The sequence below is a fragment of the Pyrus communis genome, chromosome 9 (genome assembly GCF_041283825.1).
Source record: "Pyrus communis isolate YQ-2024b chromosome 9, ASM4128382v1, whole genome shotgun sequence".
NCBI classification, from domain to species: domain Eukaryota; kingdom Viridiplantae; phylum Streptophyta; class Magnoliopsida; order Rosales; family Rosaceae; genus Pyrus; species Pyrus communis.
The window spans coordinates 8,175,311-8,194,388 of NC_142573.1; the positions used below are offsets into that span (position 1 = coordinate 8,175,311).

Genomic DNA, 19,078 nt, shown 5'->3' on the forward strand with positions numbered 1-19,078 from the left:
ATCTTTATGCAAGGTATTTCGAAGACTACTTAATTCTAAAGCTATCACTGACATGGCAATTGCCTACGTGGCATGTATATCCAATATCCCCCCTCAATCATTAATGGGATAGTCCAGATTAAGATCAGCGGCTTAATGATCTTGTTTTCGTTCATTACAACCTCAGACTAAAACACAAGTGGAAATCATAGGTTCTGTTGATTTGTATTTCCAATGTTCTTTGGTCCAAGAAAACAGATGTTTTGCTAATCAACTGTCTTGTAGGGTTCATAAGCACAAAGAACAGGAGTACGCGGATCCTATATCATTTGACCGCGACAGCATTGCCGAAGAGTGTGTAGCAGAGATGGAGATGCACCAAGAAGACACTGAAAATCCAATACAGCATTCTTTTGGAAGCAACAACAAACTGGGAACGGACTCATTTCTATCTCACTAAAGTTGAACGCAGATATTACAGTTGTCTCCCTCCCTTCACTAGTACTACAAGTCGGAGGGGTAGACCTTCTAAAGCAGCAACTGGTTCAGTTAATGCTGTTACGAAATTGAGTAATGCTTCACCTCCTGTTCCTATTGCATTAGGTACTGTTTTTCCCAATTCAAATTTGTTGGAAAATGAAGACGTTGGCGTAAGTAATACAAATGTGAGTGTGAAGAAGAGGGTAAGGGATGAAAAGGCTTTGGGGGCTGCGAATGATGGAACCATCGGCAATGATTACCAGGTAAAAAGGTTGAGCATTGAACAAATACATATGGCAATTGGTCGGTTTTTGTATGAAATTCAGGCTCCCCTGGATGCAGTGAAGAACTCTGTTTATTTCCAGCCAATGATTGACGCAATTGCCTCTGGGGGAAAGGAGACTGTGGCACCCTCATATGATGACATTCGGGGTTGGATGTTGAAGAATGCAGTTGAAGAGATGAAGAGTGAAATTCAACAACACAAGGAAACTGGGGCGAGGACAGGCTGTTCTCTTCTAGTCAACCAATGGAATTCTGAAAAGGGTAGAACTTTGCTAAATTTTGCAGTGTACTCTCCTGAAGGAACAATCTATTTGAAATCTGTGGATGCTTCTTACTTTATTTTTTCCCCAGATGCTTTGTTTGCATTTTTCATGGAAGTGGTGGAAGAAATTGGAGTGGGACATGTTTTGCAAGTCATTACAAATAGTGAAGAGCAATTTTCTGTTGTTGGGAAGAAGTTGATGGATACGTTCCCTACCCTGTACTGGTCTCCCTGTTCCAGTGCTTGCATAGATTCGATTCTCGAGGATTTCGGAAAAGTTGAGTGGATAAATTCTGTAATTGAACAGGCTAGATCTATTACAAGATTTATCTACAAACACGTTGTCATTTTGAACATGATGAGAAGGTATACGTTTGGGAATGACATTGTTAGGCTGGGAGTATCTAGGTTTGCAACAAACTTTATGACGTTGAAACAAATGGCTGACCTTAAATATAATTTGCAGTCGATGGTTACTTCAAACGAGTGGATGGGCTGCCCCTTTTGTAAAACACCAGAAGGATCGGCAGTGTTAGATATATTCAGTAATCAGTCATTTTGGTCTTCGTGCATTTTGATCACCCGTTTAACAAATCCGCTCTTGCGAGTTTTGAGAATTGTTGGTAGCCAGAAGAGGCCAGCGATGGGATATGTTTTTGCAGGGATGTATCGAGCAAAAGAAACAATCAAAATAGAACTTGTCAAGAAAGAAGAATATATGGTGTACTGGAACATTATAGATCAGAGATGGAAAAAATTGTGGGATTTTCCCCTTCACGCTGCAGGATTTTACCTTAATCCCAAGTTCTTTTATAGCTTCAAAGGAGACATGCATAATGAAATTGTGTCGAGGATGTCTGACTGCATAGAAAGATTGGTTCCTGATATAAAAGTCCAAGATGAAGTAATCAAAGAGATCAACATGTACAAAAATGCTGTTGGAGATTTGGGGAGGAATTTGGCAGTCCGAGCAAGGGACAATCTGCGTCCTGGTGAGAATAGTTCATTAGAATGCATTGTTATTTTGTGTCGCATGGTTTCTTTAGTTACTTGGCTATACATGTAGACGAAAGGTAATTAAGCCATATTTTAACTCAGTTAACTTTTATGTAATAGAATGATAGATATGATAAATTGCATAAAATATACCCTGACCATCTAATTTATTTATTTATTTTTAAAATTCGGTACGAGGGCTCCTATTTTTAGGATATGCTGCAGAGAGTTTGGATGTTCTTGCATCTTTTGGCTCATTTCTTTGAACTCTCTGTTTGTCTTAGCTGAATGGTGGTCGACATATGGTGGTGGTTGCCCAAACCTTGCACGCTTGGCAATTCGTATTCTCAGTCAAACTTGCAGCTTAGTTCCGTGTCAGGAGAATCAGATTCCTTTCGAACAGTTGCACAAGACAAGGAACAGCGTAGAACAACAGCGGCTTAATGATCTTGTTTTCCTTCAATACAACCTCAAACTAAAACAGAAGTAAGTGGAAACCATAGGTTCTGTTGATTTGTATTCCCAATGTTCTTTGGTCAAAGAAAACAGATGTTTTGCTAATCAACTGTCTTATAGGGTTAATACGCACAAAGAACAGAAGTACGTGGATCCTATATCATTTGACCGCAACAGCATTGCCGAAGAGTGGGTAGCAGAGATGGAGATGCACCAAGAAGACACTGAAAATCCTGATTGGATGTCACTTGATCCCCTCTCTGAGAACTCGAGGCTTTTACAACTTTCGGTTGATGAAGTTGAAGAATTGGGTTCAGGTAACTAAGTTTGTATGGTTTGTAATTTATCGTCGAAGATATAATCTTTTCTACATCTTGAGTTAAACTGGACAGTTGTTCAATGTACAGGGTATGATGACAATGAAATTTTGAACGGATTGAAAGTGGTTAAAGAAGAATGTTAAACTCAGCGCTGTGAGCCGGCGGGACAGAATGCAAAGACAAACATCTTTATGAGTTCACCACACCACCGTCACTTTCTTCAAGTACCTACGGGAAGCAAGGCACTTAGCAAACTCGCATGTCTAGAGATACTGCTCGGGCCAATTATATTCTTTCCCTGGCATTACTGCAGAGTGACGGAAATTAGGAGGAAAAATATGTGACCGCGGCCAGCCTTCAGGGATGTGAATTGGTTGGGCAAATTCCTGCAACAAACAATTACAAGTAGGTAGTTTACATGGTAGAAAAATGGGGGCTTTGTAGCTGACAATCAAAAATAGTTGCCGAACGAGTTTTTAGTTTTCAATTTTCAAAAAGAAATATAAAAACTGAAAATTAAATACTTATCAAACGGCCCTGAAGTAATTTCATTTTGAGATCCGACCATATGACTCGAAAACAACTGAGACCGTCTTCTTCTTTTCGTATCAACAAACGCACAAATTCTTATATTTCTGAAAGCATTTGCAACCCAATATAGAAACCAAATACAAACTTGAATAATACATAACCATCTGTGTTTTTCTTTGCAAACAGCCAAGGGGATAGCAAAAACACAAAAACTTGATCTAGTATCGTTTCCCAAGAATGAGGCCGATGATCGCAAACACCACAGCCACTCCCACGATGAACTTAACACTCGGCATTGGGGAAGCCTCTGCCTCTCTTTTCGCTGCAGCCGCCTTTATGCTTTCAGCCTACAATTCGTCAGAGTCAGAAAGAATATTTAAAAAATGAATGTGCCCCGTTCTTTGGCCGCACAAGAGCTTATCTGTGGATTTTTTTTCCAGGGAAATTGATTTCTACCTCTTTTTGCAGTCGAGCTTCAGTTTTCACCAATTTCTCTTCGAGTTCCTTGAGAGAATTCTGCAACAAAGGTTTCTCAGCAACCTCAGCCTTGAGATTTTCAACTTCAGATTTTAAAGCAGCTTCTCCTGTTTTTTGTTCCTTGAGTTGTTCTTCAAGGTTAGATATCACTTGTTGGAGTTCCTTCTTAGTATTTTGATGCACTTCATTAAGCAGGTTGTTCTCAACTGTAAGCGAAGATATCTGTGGCAAACGAATGTAGCTAATAACCATAAAGCAACAATATTTAGTCGCAAAATAATTACAAAAAAGTTTGGTGCAAACCTGAGATTGTAGTTTCTGCCCTTGAGAAGAATGTTGCTGCATTAAATCTTCAATAGTCCTTTTTGCAGCCTGAAGTTGTTCAACTGATTCATCATTCTCAGCAACAGCAGTGGAATATTTTGCTTCAAGGTCACTTTGTTTGGACTCGTATGTAGAGACATCTTCTTTAAGCTTTATATTTGCCTCAGCTAGTTTTCTGCTATCTTCTTCACAGTGAGCTGACTTGGTTTGCAGTTTCTTGAGAGAATTCTGCAATAAAGGCTTCTCAGCAGCCTCAGCCTTGAGATTTTCAACCTCAGATTTTAAAGCAGCTTCTCCTGCTTTTTGTTCCTTGAGCTGTTCTTCAAGGTTAGATATCGCTTGCTGGAGTTCCTTCTTAGTATTCTGATGCACTTCATTAAGCAGGTTGTTCTCAACTGTAAGCGAAGATATCTGTGGCAAACGGATGTAGCTAATAACCATAAAGCAACAGTATTTAGCCGCAAAATAATTACAAAAAAGTTTGGTGCAAACCTGAGATTGTAGTTTCTGCCCTTGAGAAGAATGTTGCTGCATTACATCTTCAATAGTCCTTTTTGCAGCCTGAAGTTGTTCAACTGATTCATCATTCTCAGCAACAGCAGTGGAATATTTTGCTTCAAGGTCACTTTGTTTGGACTCGTATGTAGACACATCTTCTTTAAGCTTTATATTTGCCTCAGCTAGTTTTCTGCTCTCTTCTTCAAAGTGAGCTGACTTGGTTTGCAGTTCCTTGAGAGAATTCTGCAATAAAGGCTTCTCAGCAGCCTCAGCCTTAAGATTTTCAACCTCAAATTTTAAAGCAGCTTCTCCTGCTTTTTGTTCCTTGAGCTGTTCTTCAAGGTTGGATATCACTAGCTGGAGTTCCTTCTTAGTATTTTGATGCACTTCATTAAGCAGGCGGTTCTCATCCATAAGCGAAGATATCTGTGGCAAACAGATGTAGCTAATGACCATAAAGCAACAATATTTAGCCGTAAAATAATTACAAAAATGTTTGGTGCAAACCTGAGATTGTAGTTTCTGCCCTTGAGAAGAATGCTGCTGCGTTAAATCTTCAATAGTCCTTTTTGCAGCCTGAAGTTGTTCAACTGATTCATCATTCTCAGCAACAGCAGTGGAATATTTTGCTTCAAGGTCACTTTGTTTGGACTCGTATGTAGACACATCTTCTTTAAGCTTTATATTTGCCTCAGCTAGTTTTCTGCTATCTTCTTCACAGTGAGCTGACTTGGTTTGCAGTTTCTTGAGAGAATTCTGCAATAAAGGCTTCTCAGCAGCCTCAGCCTTGAGATTTTCAACCTCAGATTTTAAAGCAGCTTCTCCTGCTTTTTGTTCCTTGAGCTGTTCTTCAAGGTTAGATATCGCTTGCTGGAGTTCCTTCTTAGTATTCTGATGCACTTCATTAAGCAGGTTGTTCTCAACTGTAAGCGAAGATATCTGTGGCAAACTGATGTAGCTAATAACCATAAAGCAACATTATTTAGCCGCAAAATAATTACAAAAAAGTTTGGTGCAAACCTGAGATTGTAGTTTCTGCCCTTGAGAAGAATGTTGCTGCATTAAATCTTCAATAGTCCTTTTTGCAGCCTGAAGTTGTTCAACTGATTCATCATTCTCAGCAACAGCAGTGGAATATTTTGCTTCAAGGTCACTTTGTTTGGACTCGTATGTAGACACATCTTCGTTAAGCTTTATATTTGCCTCAGCTAGTTTTCTGCTCTCTTCTTCAAAGTGAGCTGACTTGGTTTGCAGTTCCTTGAGAGAATTCTGCAATAAAGGCTTCTCAGCAGCCTCAGCCTTAAGATTTTCAACCTCAAATTTTAAAGCAGCTTCTCCTGCTTTTTGTTCCTTGAGCTGTTCTTCAAGGTTGGATATCACTAGCTGGAGTTCCTTCTTAGTATTTTGATGCACTTCATTAAGCAGGCGGTTCTCATCCATAAGCGAAGATATCTGTGGCAAACAGATGTAGCTAATGACCATAAAGCAACAATATTTAGCCGTAAAATAATTACAAAAATGTTTGGTGCAAACCTGAGATTGTAGTTTCTGCCCTTGAGAAGAATGCTGCTGCGTTAAATCTTCAATAGTCCTTTTTGCAGCCTGAAGTTGTTCAACTGATTCGTCCTTCTCAGCAACGGCAGTGGAATATTTTGCTTCAAGGTCACTTTGTTTGGACTCGTATGTAGACACATCTTTTTTAAGCTTTGTATTTACCTCAACTAGTTTTCTGCTCTCTTCTTCACAGCAAGCTAACTTGGTTTGCAGTTTCTTGAGAAAATTCTGCAATAAAGGCTTCTCAGCAGCCTCAGCCTTGAGATTTTCAACCTCAGATTTTAAAGCAGCTTCTCCTGCTTTTTGTTCCTTGAGCTGTTCTTTAAGGTTGGATATCACTTGCTGAAGTTCCTTCTTAGTATTTTGATGCACTTCATTAAGCAGGCGGTTCTCATCCATAAGCGAAGATATCTGTGGCAAACAGATGTAGCTAATGACCATAAAGCAACAATATTTAGCCGTAAAATAATTACAAAAATGTTTGGTGCAAACCTGAGATTGTAGTTTCTGCCCTTGAGAAGAATGCTGCTGCGTTAAATCTTCAATAGTCCTTTTTGCAGCCTGAAGTTGTTCAACTGATTTGTGCTTCTCAGCAACGGCAGTGGAATATTTTGCTTCAAGGTCACTTTGTTTGGACTTGCATGCAGACACATCTTCTTTAAGCTTTATATTTGCCTCAGCTAGTTTTCTTCTCTCTTCTTCAAAGCGAGCTGACTTGGTTTGCAGTTCTTTGAGAGAATTCTGCAATAAAGGTTTCTCAGCAACCTCAGCCTTGAGATTTTTAACCTCAGATATTAAAGTAGCTTCTCGTGCTCTTTGTTGGTTGAGCTGTTCTTCAAGTCTGGATATCTCTTGCCCTCGCTGGACCAGGAGCTCGCGCATCATATTATGCTGCAAACAGATGTAGCTAAATACCATAAGGCGACAATATTTAGCTGCAAAATAATTACAAAAAAGTTTGGTGCAAACCACTGGGAACAGAAATGCCATTAGCTTCCAAATCTCTTTGACTGAATGTTTCAATGGCTTCTTGCAACTTCGTCTCAGCTTCCACAATGCGGGCTTCGGAAGCAAAATGAAGTTCTAAGGCTCTCGAGTGCTTATCTGTTAATTCTTCAACACTGCTCTTGTGCAAAGGCTTTGAACTGCATCGTAACAACATGTGTAAAAACAAGGAAGAGGATGCACCAACTCATTAGTGGGTAAAGTCTTTTGTTCCTTGAGGTGTTCTTCAAGGTTAATGATCTTGTTTTCGTTCATTACAACCTCAGACTAAAACACAAGTGGAAACCATAGGTTCTGTTGATTTGTATTTCCAATGTTCTTTGGTCCAAGAAAACAGATGTTTTGCTAATCAACTGTCTTGTAGGGTTCATAAGCACAAAGAACAGGAGTACGCGGATCCTATATCATTAATCCAAGATGAAGTAATCAAAGAGATCAACATGTACAAAAATGCTGTTGGAGATTTGGGGAGGAATTTGGCAGTCCGAGCAAGGGACAATCTGCGTCCTGGTGAGAATAGTTCATTAGAATGCATTGTTATTTTGTGTCGCATGGTTTCTTTAGTTACTTGGCTATACATGTAGACGAAAGGTAATTAAGCCATATTTTAACTCAGTTAACTTTTATGTAATAGAATGATAGATATGATAAATTGCATAAAATATACCCTGACCATCTAATTTATTTATTTATTTTTAAAATTCGGTACGAGGGCTCCTATTTTTAGGATATGCTGCAGAGAGTTTGGATGTTCTTGCATCTTTTGGCTCATTTCTTTGAACTCTCTGTTTGTCTTAGCTGAATGGTGGTCGACATATGGTGGTGGTTGCCCAAACCTTGCACGCTTGGCAATTCGTATTCTCAGTCAAACTTGCATCTTAGTTCCGTGTCAGGAGAATCAGATTCCTTTCGAACAGTTGCACAAGACAAGGAACAGCGTAGAACAACAGCGGCTTAATGATCTTGTTTTCCTTCAATACAACCTCAAACTAAAACAGAAGTAAGTGGAAACCATAGGTTCTGTTGATTTGTATTCCCAATGTTCTTTGGTCAAAGAAAACAGATGTTTTGCTAATCAACTGTCTTATAGGGTTCACATGCACAAAGAACAGAAGTACGTGGATCCTATATCATTTGACCGCAACAGCATTGCCGAAGAGTGGGTAGCAGAGATGGAGATGCACCAAGAAGACATTGAAAATCCTGATTGGATGTCACTTGATCCCCCCTCTGAGAACTCGAGGCTTTTAGAACTTTCGGTTGATGAAGTTGAAGAATTGGGTTCAGGTAACTAAGTTTGTATGGTTTGTAATTTATCGTCGAAGATATAATCTTTTCTACATCTTGAGTTAAACTGGACAGTTGGTCAATGTACAGGGTATGATGACAATGAAATTTTGAACGGATTGAAAGTGGTTAAAGAAGAATGTTAAACACAGCGCTGTGAGCCGGCGGGACAGAATGCAAAGACAACATCTTTATGAGTTCACCACACCACCGCCACTTTCTTCAAGTACCTACGGGAAGCAAGGCACTTAGCAAACTCGCATGTCTAGAGATACTGCTCGGGCCAATTATATTCTTTCCCTAGCATTACTGCAGAGTGACGGAAATTAGGAGGAAAAATATGTGACCGCGGCCAGCCTTCAGGGATGTGAATTGGTTGGGCAAGTTCCTGCAACAAACAATTACAAGTAGGTAGTTTACATGGTAGAAAAATGGGGCTTTGTAGCTGACTTTTCAAAAATAATTGCAGAACGAGTTTTCAATTTTCAATTTTCAAAAAGAAATATAAAAACTGAAAATTAAATACTTGTCAAACGACCCTAAAGTAATTTCATTTTGGGATCCGACCATATGACTCGAAAACAACTGAGACCTTCCTCTTCTTTTCGTATCAACAAACGCACAAATTCTTATATTTCCGAAAGCATCTGCAACCCAATATACAAACTAAATACAAACTTGAATAATACATAACCATCTATGTTTTGCTTTGCAAACAGCCAAGGGGATAGCAAAAACACAAAAACTTGATCTGGTATCGTTTCCCAAGAATGAGGCCGATGATCCCAGACACCACATCCACTCCCACGATGAACTTAACACTTGGCATTGGGGAAGCCTCTACCTCTCTTTTCGCTGCAGCCGCCTTAATGCTTTCAACCTACAATTCGTCTGAGTCAGAAAGAATATTTAAAAGATGAATGTGCCCCGTTCTTTGGCTGCCCAAGAGCTTATCTGTGGATTTTTTTTCAGGGAAATTGATTTCTACCTCTTTTTGCAGTCGAGCTTCAGTGTTCACCAATTTCTCTTCGAGTTCCTTGAGAAAATTTTGCAACAAAGTTTTCTCAGCAACCTCAGCCTTGAGATTTTCAACTCAGATCTTAAAGCAGCTTCTCCTGCTTTTTGTTCCTTAAGCTGTTCTTGAAGGTTGGATATCACTTGCTGGAGTTCCTTCTTAGTATTTTGATGCACTTCATTAAGCAGGCTGTTCTCATCTGTAAGCAAAGATATCTGTGGCAAACGGATGTAGCTTATAACCATAAAGCAACAGTATTTAGCTGCAAAATAATTACAAAAAAGTTTGGTGCAAACCTGAGATTGTAGTTTCTGCCCCTGAGAAGAATGCTTCTGCATTAAATCTTCAATAGTCATTTTTGCAGCCTGAAGTTGTTCAACTGATTCATCATTCTCAGCAACAGCAGTGGAATATTTTGCTTCAAGGTCACTTTGTTTGCACTCGTATGTAGACACATCTTCTTTAAGCTTTATATTTGCCTTAGCTAGTTTTCTGCTATCTTCTTCACAGTGAGCTGACTTGGTTTGCAGTTCCTTGAGAGAATTCTGCAATAAAGGCTTCTCAGCAACCTCAGCCTTGAGATTTTCAACCTCAGATTTTAAAGCAGCTTCTCCTGTTTTTTGTTCATTGAGCTGTTCTTCAAGGTTAGATATCGCTTGCTGGAGTTCCTTCTTAGTATTTTGATGCACGTCATTAAGCAGTCTATTCTCATCCGTAAGCGAAGATATCTGTAGCAAATAGATGTAGCTAATAACCATAAAGCAACAACATTTAGCTGCAAAATAATTACAAAAAAGTTTGGTGCAAACCTGAGATTGTTGTTTCTGCCCTTCAGAAGAATGCTGCTGCTGCTTTAAATCTTCAATTGTCCTTTTTGCAGCCTGAAGTTGTTCAACTGATTCATCATTCTCAACAACAGCAGTGGAATATTTTGCTTCAAGGTCACTTTGTTTGGACTCGTATGTAGACACATCTTCTTTAAGCTTTATATTTGCCTCAACTAGTTTTCTTCTCTCTTCTTCAAAGCGAGCTGACTTGGTTTGCAGTTCCTTGAGAGAATTCTGCAATAAAGGTTTCTCAGCAACCTCATCCTTGAGAATTTTAACCTCAGATATTAAAGCAGCTTCTAGTGCTCTTTGTTCGTTGAGCTGTTCTTTAAGTTCAGATATCTCTCGCTGGAGCAGGACCTCGCGCACAATTATCTGTGGCAAACAGATGTAGCTAATAACCATAAGGCGACAATATTTAGCCGCAAAATAATTACAAAAAAGTTTAGTGCAGACCACTGGCAACAGAAATGCCATTAGCTTCCAAATCTCTCTGACTGAATGTTTCAATGGCTTATTGCAACTTCGTCTCAGCTTCCGCAATGCGGGCTTCGGAAGCAGAATGAAGTTCTAAGGCTCTCGAGTGCTTATCTGTTAATTCTTCAACACTGCTCTTGTGAAAAGGCTTTGAACTGCATCGTAACAACATGTGCAAAAACAAGGAAGAGGATGCACCAACTCATTAGTGGGTAAAGTCTTTTGTTCCTTGAGGTGTTCTTCAAGGTTAGATATCGCTAGCTAGAGTTCCTTCTTAGTATTCTGATGCACTTCATTAAGCAGGTTGTTCTCATCGGTAAGCGAAGATATCTGTGGCAAACGGATGTAGCTAATAACCACAAAGCAACAGTATTTAGCCGCAAAATAATTACAAAAAAGTTTGGTCCAAACCTGAGATTGTAGTTTCTGCCCTTGAGAAGAATGTTGCTGCATTAAATCTTCAATAGCCATTTTTGCAGCCTGAAGTTGTTCAACAATTTTCTGTGGCAAACAGATGTAGCAAATAACCATAAGGCGACAATATTTAGCCGCAAAATAATTACAAAAAAGTTTGGTGCAAACCATTGGCCACAGAAAATCCATTAGCTTCCAAATCTCTCTGACTGAATGTTTCAATGGCTTCTTGTAACTTCGTCTCAACTTCCACAATGCGGGCTTCGAAAGCAGAATGAAGTTCTAAGGCTCTCGAGTGCTTATTTGTTAATTCTTCAACACTGCTCTTGTGCAAAGGCTCTGAACTGCATCCTAACAACATGTGTAAAAACAAGGACGAGGATGCACCAACTCATTAGTGGGTAAAGTCTTTTGGCAGCGTCCCAACTCCAAACCAAAACAAACAAAAAAAAGATGCCGGACAATTCGAAGATAATACCTGGTGACAAACAACTTCAAACAAATCTGAGGCCAAAGGAAAAAGTTACAAACTTTACACATCAAGGGCGCAAGAAATGTCGCGGTAATACAAGGAACTCTGACGTGGAGCTTCTACAGGGATGATCTATATAGTAAACGATCGTATCCTATGGACCAGACCGAACTGACAATACCGGTTTGATACCAAAAAGAACACGATTAATCAAGGGCACATGCTTAGGCCTGGCAAACGGGTCGTGTCTGTCGTGTTCGTGTCGTTTTCGTGTAACACCTGTTATCTTAACGGGTCGTGTCGTGTCACACCCGTTATCTTAACGGGTCCTTAACAGGTCGTGTCACTTTACCCAACGGGTAAAGTGACCCGACCCGTTATGACCCGTTAAGAAAAAAATATATTTTTTTAAAATTTGCACATACCACACATTGCGACATAAATATTACTTGAAAACATTAAAACATTTCTCGTTCAAGTACTATATCTGCACTCGAAAATGAAAGCCTAATAAAAAAAATAATACATACACTACTAATCTATTACAAATATTAAATGTGCAAGGATAAAGAGTTTTTGTTTTTAAGATTGTCCCGTTACTTGATCTCTGAATGTTTTTTTTTTGTGATTTTTTGCTGATGTGATCTCCAAGCATATACAAACAATTTTGACGGTCTGGATCGTTGAAATTAGTTTTGGAGAATTCGTAAAACGATAGATTGACTAACACTTAGAGTTTATTTATACTTTCATTAAGTATAACATAAGATTTTGTGGTATCCACTTGTGTAAATATTTTAAATTGAAGATCGAATTCATTCATTGTATTCATATAGGGTCAAGGAGTGTAGTTATAAAAAAATCATCAAAATCGGAGTTAAAATAACCGTTAAATCGTGATTTTTCGTTTATAACCGTTGAAAAGCTTTGTCCCGTTACTTGATCTTTGAATGTTTTTTTTTTTGTGATTTTTTGTTGATGTGATCTCCAAGCATATACAAACAATTTTGACGGTTTGGATCGTTGAAATTAGTTTTGGAGAATTCGTAAAACGATAGATTGACTAACAGTTAGAGTTTATTTATACTTTTATTAAGTATAACATAAGATTTTGTGGTATCCACTTGTGTAAATATTTTAAATTGAAGATCGAATTCATTCATTGTATTCATATAGGATCAAGGAGTGTAGTTATAAAAAATCATCAAAATCGGAGTTAAAATAACCGTTAAATCGTGATTTTTCGTTTATAACCGTTGAAAAGCTTTGTCTCGTTACTTGATCTCTGAATGTTTTTTTTTTTGTGATTTTTTGCTGATGTGATCTCCAAGCATATACAAACAATTTTGACGGTTTGGATCGTTAAAATTAGTTTTGGAGAATTCGTAAAACGATAGATTGACTAACACTTAGAGTTTATTTATACTTTCATTAAGTATAACATAAGATATTGTGGTATCCACTTGTGTAAATATTTTAAATTGAAGATCGAATTCATTCATTGTATTCATATAGGGTCAAGGAGTGTAGTTATAAAAAATCATCAAAATCAGAGTTAAAATAACCGTTAAATCGTGATTTTTCGTTTATAACCGTTGAAAAGCTTTGTCCCGTTACTTGATCTTTGAATGTTTTTTTTTTTGTGATTTTTTGCTGATGTGATCTCCAAGCATATACAAACAATTTTGACGGTTTGGATCGTTGAAATTAGTTTTGGAGAATTCGTAAAACGATAGATTGACTAACACTTAGAGTTTATTTATACTTTTATTAAGTATAACATAAGATTTTGTGGTATCCACTTGTGTAAATATTTTAAATTGAAGATCGAATTCATTCATTGTATTCATATAGGGTCAAGGAGTGTAGTTATAAAAAATCATCAAAATCGGAGTTAAAATAACCGTTAAATCGTGATTTTTCGTTTATAACCGTTGAAAAGCTTTGTCCCGTTACTTGATCTCTGAATGTTTTTTTTTTGTGATTTTTTGCTGATGTGATCTCCAAGCATATACAAACAATTTTGACGGTTTGGATCGTTGAAATTAGTTTTGGAGAATTCGTAAAACGATAGATTGACTAAAACTTAGAGTTTATTTATACTTTCATTAGGTATAACATAAGATTTTGTGGTATCCACTTGTGTAAATATTTTAAATTGAAGATCGAATTCATTCATTGTATTCATATAGGGTCAAGGAGTGTAGTTATAAAAAATCATCAAAATCAGAGTTAAAATAACCGTTAAATCGTGATTTTTCGTTTATAACCGTTGAAAAGCTTTGTCCCGTTACTTGATCTTTGAATGTTTTTTTTTTTTGTGATTTTTTGCTGATGTGATCTCCAAGCATATACAAACAATTTTGACGGTTTGGATCGTTGAAATTAGTTTTGGAGAATTCGTAAAACGATAGATTGACTAACACTTAGAGTTTATTTATACTTTTATTAAGTATAACACAAGATTTTGTGGTATCCACTTGTGTAAATATTTTAAATTGAAGATCGAATTCATTCATTGTATTCATATAGGGTCAAGGAGTGTAGTTATAAAAAATCATCAAAATCGGAGTTAAAATAACCGTTAAATCGTGATTTTTCGTTTATAATCGTTGAAAAGCTTTGTCCCGTTACTTGATCTCTGAATGTTTTTTTTTTGTGATTTTTTGCTGATGTGATCTCCAAGCATATACAAACAATTTTAACGGTTTGGATCGTTGAAATTAGTTTTGGAGAATTCGTAGAACGATAGATTGACTAACACTTAGAGTTTATTTATACTTTCATTAAGTATAACAAAAGATTTTGTGGTATCCACTTGTGTAAATATTTTAAATTGAAGATCGAATTCGTTCATTGTATTCATATAGGGTCAAGGAGTGTAGTTATAAAAAATCATCAAAATCAGAGTTAAAATAACCGTTAAATCGTGATTTTTCGTTTATAACCGTTGAAAAGCTTTGTCCCGTTACTTGATCTCTGAATGTTTATTTTTTATGATTTTTTGTTGATGTGATCTCAAAGCATATACAAACAAGTTTGACGGTTGGGATCGTTGAAATTAGTTTTGGAGAATTCGTATGCCATCAATCAAGTTCCGTGTGTGTGTGTGTATATATATATATTTATTTATTAAGTAGATTTAAATCTATTTATTTTGTACGTATAAATTATAATTGACTGGTACACGGAATAGTACATACATCACGTGTCACGTGTGTCATTATAAAAATAGTGAGATATGTCATGACAGTCATGTGTGTGATAAAAAGTTAATAACTTAAAAAAAAAAAAATTTCTCACCACTTCTATTAATTTTCATTTTTCCCTCACTTTTTTGTTTCCTTTTCAACTTTTTCTTATCATTTTCACTTTTCCCTCCAACATCTTTCCCTAATTCCCTCACTTTTTTGTTTTATTTTCAACTTTTCTTAACATTTTCATTTTCCCTCCATTTTTTTTTTCAAAAAGGGCGGCAAGTTGGCAAATGGCAATGGCAAGAAATTGATTATTGAAATTTGAGAATGGAAACAAATCACATCTGAGTCCTGACGCATCAAATTTCAATGGATGCAAAATCATGCAAATATGCAATGCATGATCATGCATATTAAATTATTAATTAATAATTATTATAGTTTTTATAAAATTTAATATATATATATATATATATATATATATAATTAGTATAGATAGACTTAATATTTTGGGAGTATAATTATTATAGTATATATAATTATTATAATTATTATAAATTTTATAGTTAATTTAATATATATATTATAATTTTTAGGGGTATAAAATTGTAAAATTAATGTATATAATTATTACAATATTTTTTTAGGGTTATAAAATTATAAAAATAATATTCTGCTTATCGTGTATCGTGTTTATCCACGTGTATACCCGACCCAACCCGTTATCTTAACAGGTGCTTATCGGGTTACCCGATAAGACCCGATTCGTTATCGTGTCGACCCAAACACCTGTTAATTTCGTGTCGTGTCGTGTCGGGTTATCGGGTCGTGTCAGAAATTGCCAGGCCTACACATGCTAATATGAATAACTAGCCAGATTTCTCTGGCTCACTTTCATATCATATTCGCAGAATTCATGAAATGCGGATTCCCCACCATATACAATATATTTAAAACTACTATTTAATCGCCGTTTTTTGGTTTTTGATGACTCCAAATTGAAATTTCTATTTCAAAATGAAGTTCTAAACACAATTCAATAAAGAAACGCACAATGCCAATGACATCAGATTCACCAAACATGCAAATCCAAACTTTTCGCAACCATATTATCCGCAAAACACCTCAAATAATTACAATTAGTGATTAAGCATAAGATCAAACCTAAAAAACATTTCAAAACCACATGCAAACCAAATTAACCAATGGAGCATCTTCCATGGAAGAAATGGGAGAGATTAAAAGCTCGAATTCGAGAGATTGCCAAACCGAACAGCAATGCATCAAAACCACCGCCAGATTAGATTCTTGCTTAGCTGTTAAGCTTATGATGTTTAGTGATTAGTTATATATATTCTTAACTATCTTGCATGAATTGCAGAAATATAAATCTTGACAGAAAGGAATAACATGAAAAGCAATCTTGTGTGAGAAGATAGAGCTCAGAATCTTTTAGAGAGAGATCTTTATACAAGGTATTTCGAAGCCTACTTAATTCTAAAGCTATCACTACCATGGCAATTGCCTACGTGGCATGTATAATTAATATCCCCCCTCAATCATTACTGGGATAGTCCATAGTAAGATTAGCGGCTTAATGATCTTGTTTTCGTTCAATACAACCATAGGTTCTGTTGATTTGTATTTCCAATGTTCTTTGGTCCAAGAAAACAGATGTTTTGCTAATCAACTATCTTATAGGGTTCATAAGCACAAAGAACAGGAGTACGCGGATCCTATATCTTCTGACCACGACAGCATTGCCGAAGAGTGGGTAGCAGAGATGGAGATGCACCAAGAAGACACTGAAAATCCTGATTGGATGTCACTTGATCCCCCCTCTGAGAACTCGAGGCTTTTAGAACTTTCGGTTGATGAAATTGAAGAATTGGGTTCAGGTAACTAAGTTTGTATGGTTTGTAATTTATCGTCGAAGATATAATCTTTTCTACATCTTGAGTTAAACTAGACAGTTGGTCAATGTACAGGGTATGATGACAATGAAATTTTGAACGGATTGAAAGTGGTTAAAGAAGAATGTTAAACACAACGTTGTGAGCCGGCGGGACAGAATGCAAAGACAAACATCTTTATGAGTTCACCACACCACCGTCACTTTCTTCAAGTACCTACGGAAAGCAAGGCACTTAGCAAACTCGCATGTCTAGAGATACTGCTCGGGCCAATTATATTCTTTCCCTGGCATTACTGCAGAGGGACGGAAATTAGGAGGAAAAATATGTGACCGCGGCCAGCCTTCAGGGATGTGAATTGGTTGGGCAAGTTCCTGCAACAAACAATTACAAGTAGGTAGTTTACATGGTAGAAAAATGAGGCTTTGTAGCTGACAATCAAAAATAGTTGTCGAACGAGTTTTCAGTTTTCAAATTTCAAAAAAAAAATAAAAGAATAAAAACTGAAAATTAAATACTTATCAAACGGCCATGAAGTAATTTCATTTAGGGATCCGACCATATGACTCGAAAACAACTGAGACCGCCCTCTTCTTTTCGTATCAACAAACACACAAATTCTTATATTTCCGAAAGCATCTGCAACCCAATATACAAACTAAATACAAACTTGAATAATACATAACCATCTGTGTTTTGCTTTGCAAACAGCCAAGGGGATAGCAAAAACACAAAAACTTGATCTAGTATCGTTTCTTAAGAATGAGGCCAATGATCGAAGACACCATAGCCACTCCCACGATGAACTTAACACTCGACATTGAGGAAGCCTCTGCCTCTCTTTTCGCTGCAGTCGCCTTAATGCTTTCAACCTACAATTCGTCTGAGTCAGAAAGAATATTTAAAAGAAGAATGTGCCCCGTTCTTTGGCCGCCCAAGAGCTTATATGTGGATATTTTTTTTCAGGGAAATTGATTTCTACCTCTTTTTGCAGTCGAGCTTCAGTTTTCATCAATTTCTTTTCGAGATCCTTGAGGCAATTCTGCAACAAAAGTTTCTCAGCAACCTCAGCCTTGAGATTTTCAACTTAGATCTTAAAGCAACTTCTCCTGCTTTTTGTTCCTTGAGCTGTCCTTCAAGGTTGGATATCACTTGCTGCAGTTCCTTCTTAGTATTTTGATGCACTTCATTAAGCAACATGTTCTCATCTGTAAGCGAAGATATCTGTGGCAAACGAATGTAGCTAATAACCATAAAGCAACAGTATTTAGCCGCAAATAATTACAAAAAAGTTTGGTGCAAACCAGAGATTCTAGTTTCTGCCCTTGAGAAGAATGCTGCTGCATTAAATCTTCAATAGTCATTTTTGCGGCCTGAAGTTGTTCAACTGATTCATCCTTCTCAGCAACAGCAGTGGAATATTTTGCTTCAAGGTCACTTTGTTTGGACTCGTATGTAGACACATCTTCTTTAAGCTTTATATTTGCCTCAGCTAGTTTTCTGCTCTCTTCTTCATAGGGAGCTGACTTAGTTTGCAGTTCCTTGAGAGAATTCTGCAACAAAGTTTTCTCAGCAACCTCAGCCTTGAGATTTTCAACCTCAGATTTTAAAGCAGCTTCTCCTGCCTTTTGTTCCTTGAGCTGTTCTTCAAGGTTAGATATCGCTTGCTGGAGTTCCTTCTTAGTATTTTGATGCACTTCATTAAGCAGGTTGTTCTCATCCGTAAGCGAAGATATCTGTGGCAAACAGATGTAGCTAATAACCATAAAGAAACAACATTTAGCCGCAAAATAATTACAAAAAAGTTTGGTGCAAACCTGAGATTGTAGTTTCTGCCCTTGAGAAGAATGCTGCTCCTTTAAATCTTCAATTGTCCTTTTTGCAGCCTGAAGTTGTTCAACTGATTCATCCTTCTCAGCAACAGCAGTGGAATATTTTGCTTCAAGGTCACTTTGTTTGGACTCGTATGTAGACACATCTTCTTTAAGCTTTATATTTGCCTCAGCTAGTTTTCTTCTCTCTTCGTCAAAGTGAGCTGACTTGGTTTGCAGTTCCTTGAGAGAATTCTGCAACAAAGGCTTCTCAGCAGCCTCAACCTTGAGATTGTCAACCTTAGATTTTAAAGCAGCTTCTCCTGCTTTTTGTTCCTTAGGCTGTTCTTCAAGGTTGAATATCACCTGCTGGAGTTCTTTCTTAGTATTTTGACGCACTTCATTAAGCAGGCGGTTCTCATCCATAAGCGAAGATATATGTGGCAAACAAATGCAGCTAATAACCATAAAGCAACAATATTTAGCCGCAAAATAATT

General features: G+C 37.1%; 5 protein-coding genes across 5 annotated transcripts; 2 read left to right on the forward strand and 3 right to left on the reverse strand.

Annotated features, from left to right (window-relative positions):
• Positions 1-52: 52 nt before the first annotated feature.
• LOC148694174 (uncharacterized) lies at positions 53-3,342 on the forward strand. Its single transcript, XM_088700641.1, has 5 exons — positions 53-70; positions 342-1,998; positions 2,287-2,488; positions 2,579-2,775; positions 2,866-3,342. The coding sequence occupies exons 1-5, from the start codon at positions 53-55 to the stop codon at positions 2,919-2,921; spliced, it is 2,130 nt and encodes a 709-aa protein (XP_088556767.1). The 3' UTR covers positions 2,922-3,342.
• Positions 3,343-3,486: 144 nt separating this feature from the next.
• On the reverse strand, positions 3,487-7,152 carry LOC148694175 (uncharacterized). Its single transcript, XM_088700642.1, has 7 exons — positions 6,655-7,152; positions 6,142-6,573; positions 5,629-6,060; positions 5,116-5,547; positions 4,603-5,034; positions 3,766-4,008; positions 3,487-3,656 (listed from the first exon to the last, which is right to left on the reverse strand). Exons 1-7 carry the CDS (start codon positions 7,150-7,152, stop codon positions 3,528-3,530), a joined length of 2,598 nt encoding a protein of 865 aa, XP_088556768.1. The 3' UTR covers positions 3,487-3,527.
• A 432-nt stretch (positions 7,153-7,584) lies between these two features.
• Positions 7,585-8,898, forward strand: LOC137739192 (uncharacterized). Its single transcript, XM_088700034.1, has 4 exons — positions 7,585-7,677; positions 7,966-8,167; positions 8,258-8,454; positions 8,545-8,898. The coding sequence occupies exons 1-4, from the start codon at positions 7,608-7,610 to the stop codon at positions 8,598-8,600; spliced, it is 525 nt and encodes a 174-aa protein (XP_088556160.1). The 5' UTR covers positions 7,585-7,607; the 3' UTR covers positions 8,601-8,898.
• Positions 8,899-9,053: 155 nt separating this feature from the next.
• Positions 9,054-10,773, reverse strand: LOC148694176 (uncharacterized). The gene is made up of 4 exons (XM_088700033.1): positions 10,279-10,773; positions 9,766-10,197; positions 9,443-9,684; positions 9,054-9,334 (listed from the first exon to the last, which is right to left on the reverse strand). Exons 1-3 carry the CDS (start codon positions 10,771-10,773, stop codon positions 9,469-9,471), a joined length of 1,143 nt encoding a protein of 380 aa, XP_088556159.1. The 3' UTR covers positions 9,054-9,334; positions 9,443-9,468.
• A 6,506-nt stretch (positions 10,774-17,279) lies between these two features.
• Positions 17,280-19,015, reverse strand: LOC148694177 (uncharacterized). Its single transcript, XM_088699745.1, has 4 exons — positions 18,587-19,015; positions 18,074-18,505; positions 17,752-17,993; positions 17,280-17,641 (listed from the first exon to the last, which is right to left on the reverse strand). The coding sequence occupies exons 1-3, from the start codon at positions 19,004-19,006 to the stop codon at positions 17,781-17,783; spliced, it is 1,065 nt and encodes a 354-aa protein (XP_088555871.1). The 5' UTR covers positions 19,007-19,015; the 3' UTR covers positions 17,280-17,641; positions 17,752-17,780.
• Positions 19,016-19,078: the final 63 nt, after the last annotated feature.

Excerpts from the sequence above, each read along its gene's own strand:
- LOC148694174 (XM_088700641.1), top strand. Across the intron at positions 2,489-2,578 it reads AACCTCAAACTAAAACAGAA|GGTTAATACGCACAAAGAAC; the intron begins GTAAGTGGAAAC and ends ACTGTCTTATAG. Across the intron at positions 2,776-2,865 it reads AGTTGAAGAATTGGGTTCAG|GGTATGATGACAATGAAATT; the intron begins GTAACTAAGTTT and ends TTCAATGTACAG.
- LOC148694175 (XM_088700642.1), bottom strand. The coding sequence starts at position 7,152 with ATGGCATTTCTGTTCCCAGTGGTTTGCACCAAACTTTTTTGTAATTAT. Across the intron at positions 6,574-6,654 it reads GGCAGAAACTACAATCTCAG|ATATCTTCGCTTATGGATGA; the intron begins GTTTGCACCAAA and ends TGTTTGCCACAG. Across the intron at positions 5,548-5,628 it reads GGCAGAAACTACAATCTCAG|ATATCTTCGCTTACAGTTGA; the intron begins GTTTGCACCAAA and ends AGTTTGCCACAG.
- LOC137739192 (XM_088700034.1), top strand. The coding sequence starts at position 7,608 with ATGTACAAAAATGCTGTTGGAGATTTGGGGAGGAATTTGGCAGTCCGA. Across the intron at positions 8,168-8,257 it reads AACCTCAAACTAAAACAGAA|GGTTCACATGCACAAAGAAC; the intron begins GTAAGTGGAAAC and ends ACTGTCTTATAG. Across the intron at positions 8,455-8,544 it reads AGTTGAAGAATTGGGTTCAG|GGTATGATGACAATGAAATT; the intron begins GTAACTAAGTTT and ends GTCAATGTACAG.
- LOC148694176 (XM_088700033.1), bottom strand. The coding sequence starts at position 10,773 with ATGGCATTTCTGTTGCCAGTGGTCTGCACTAAACTTTTTTGTAATTAT. Across the intron at positions 10,198-10,278 it reads GGCAGAAACAACAATCTCAG|ATATCTTCGCTTACGGATGA; the intron begins GTTTGCACCAAA and ends TATTTGCTACAG. Across the intron at positions 9,685-9,765 it reads GGCAGAAACTACAATCTCAG|ATATCTTTGCTTACAGATGA; the intron begins GTTTGCACCAAA and ends CGTTTGCCACAG.
- LOC148694177 (XM_088699745.1), bottom strand. The coding sequence starts at position 19,006 with ATGGATGAGAACCGCCTGCTTAATGAAGTGCGTCAAAATACTAAGAAA. Across the intron at positions 18,506-18,586 it reads GGCAGAAACTACAATCTCAG|ATATCTTCGCTTACGGATGA; the intron begins GTTTGCACCAAA and ends TGTTTGCCACAG. Across the intron at positions 17,994-18,073 it reads GGCAGAAACTAGAATCTCTG|ATATCTTCGCTTACAGATGA; the intron begins GTTTGCACCAAA and ends CGTTTGCCACAG.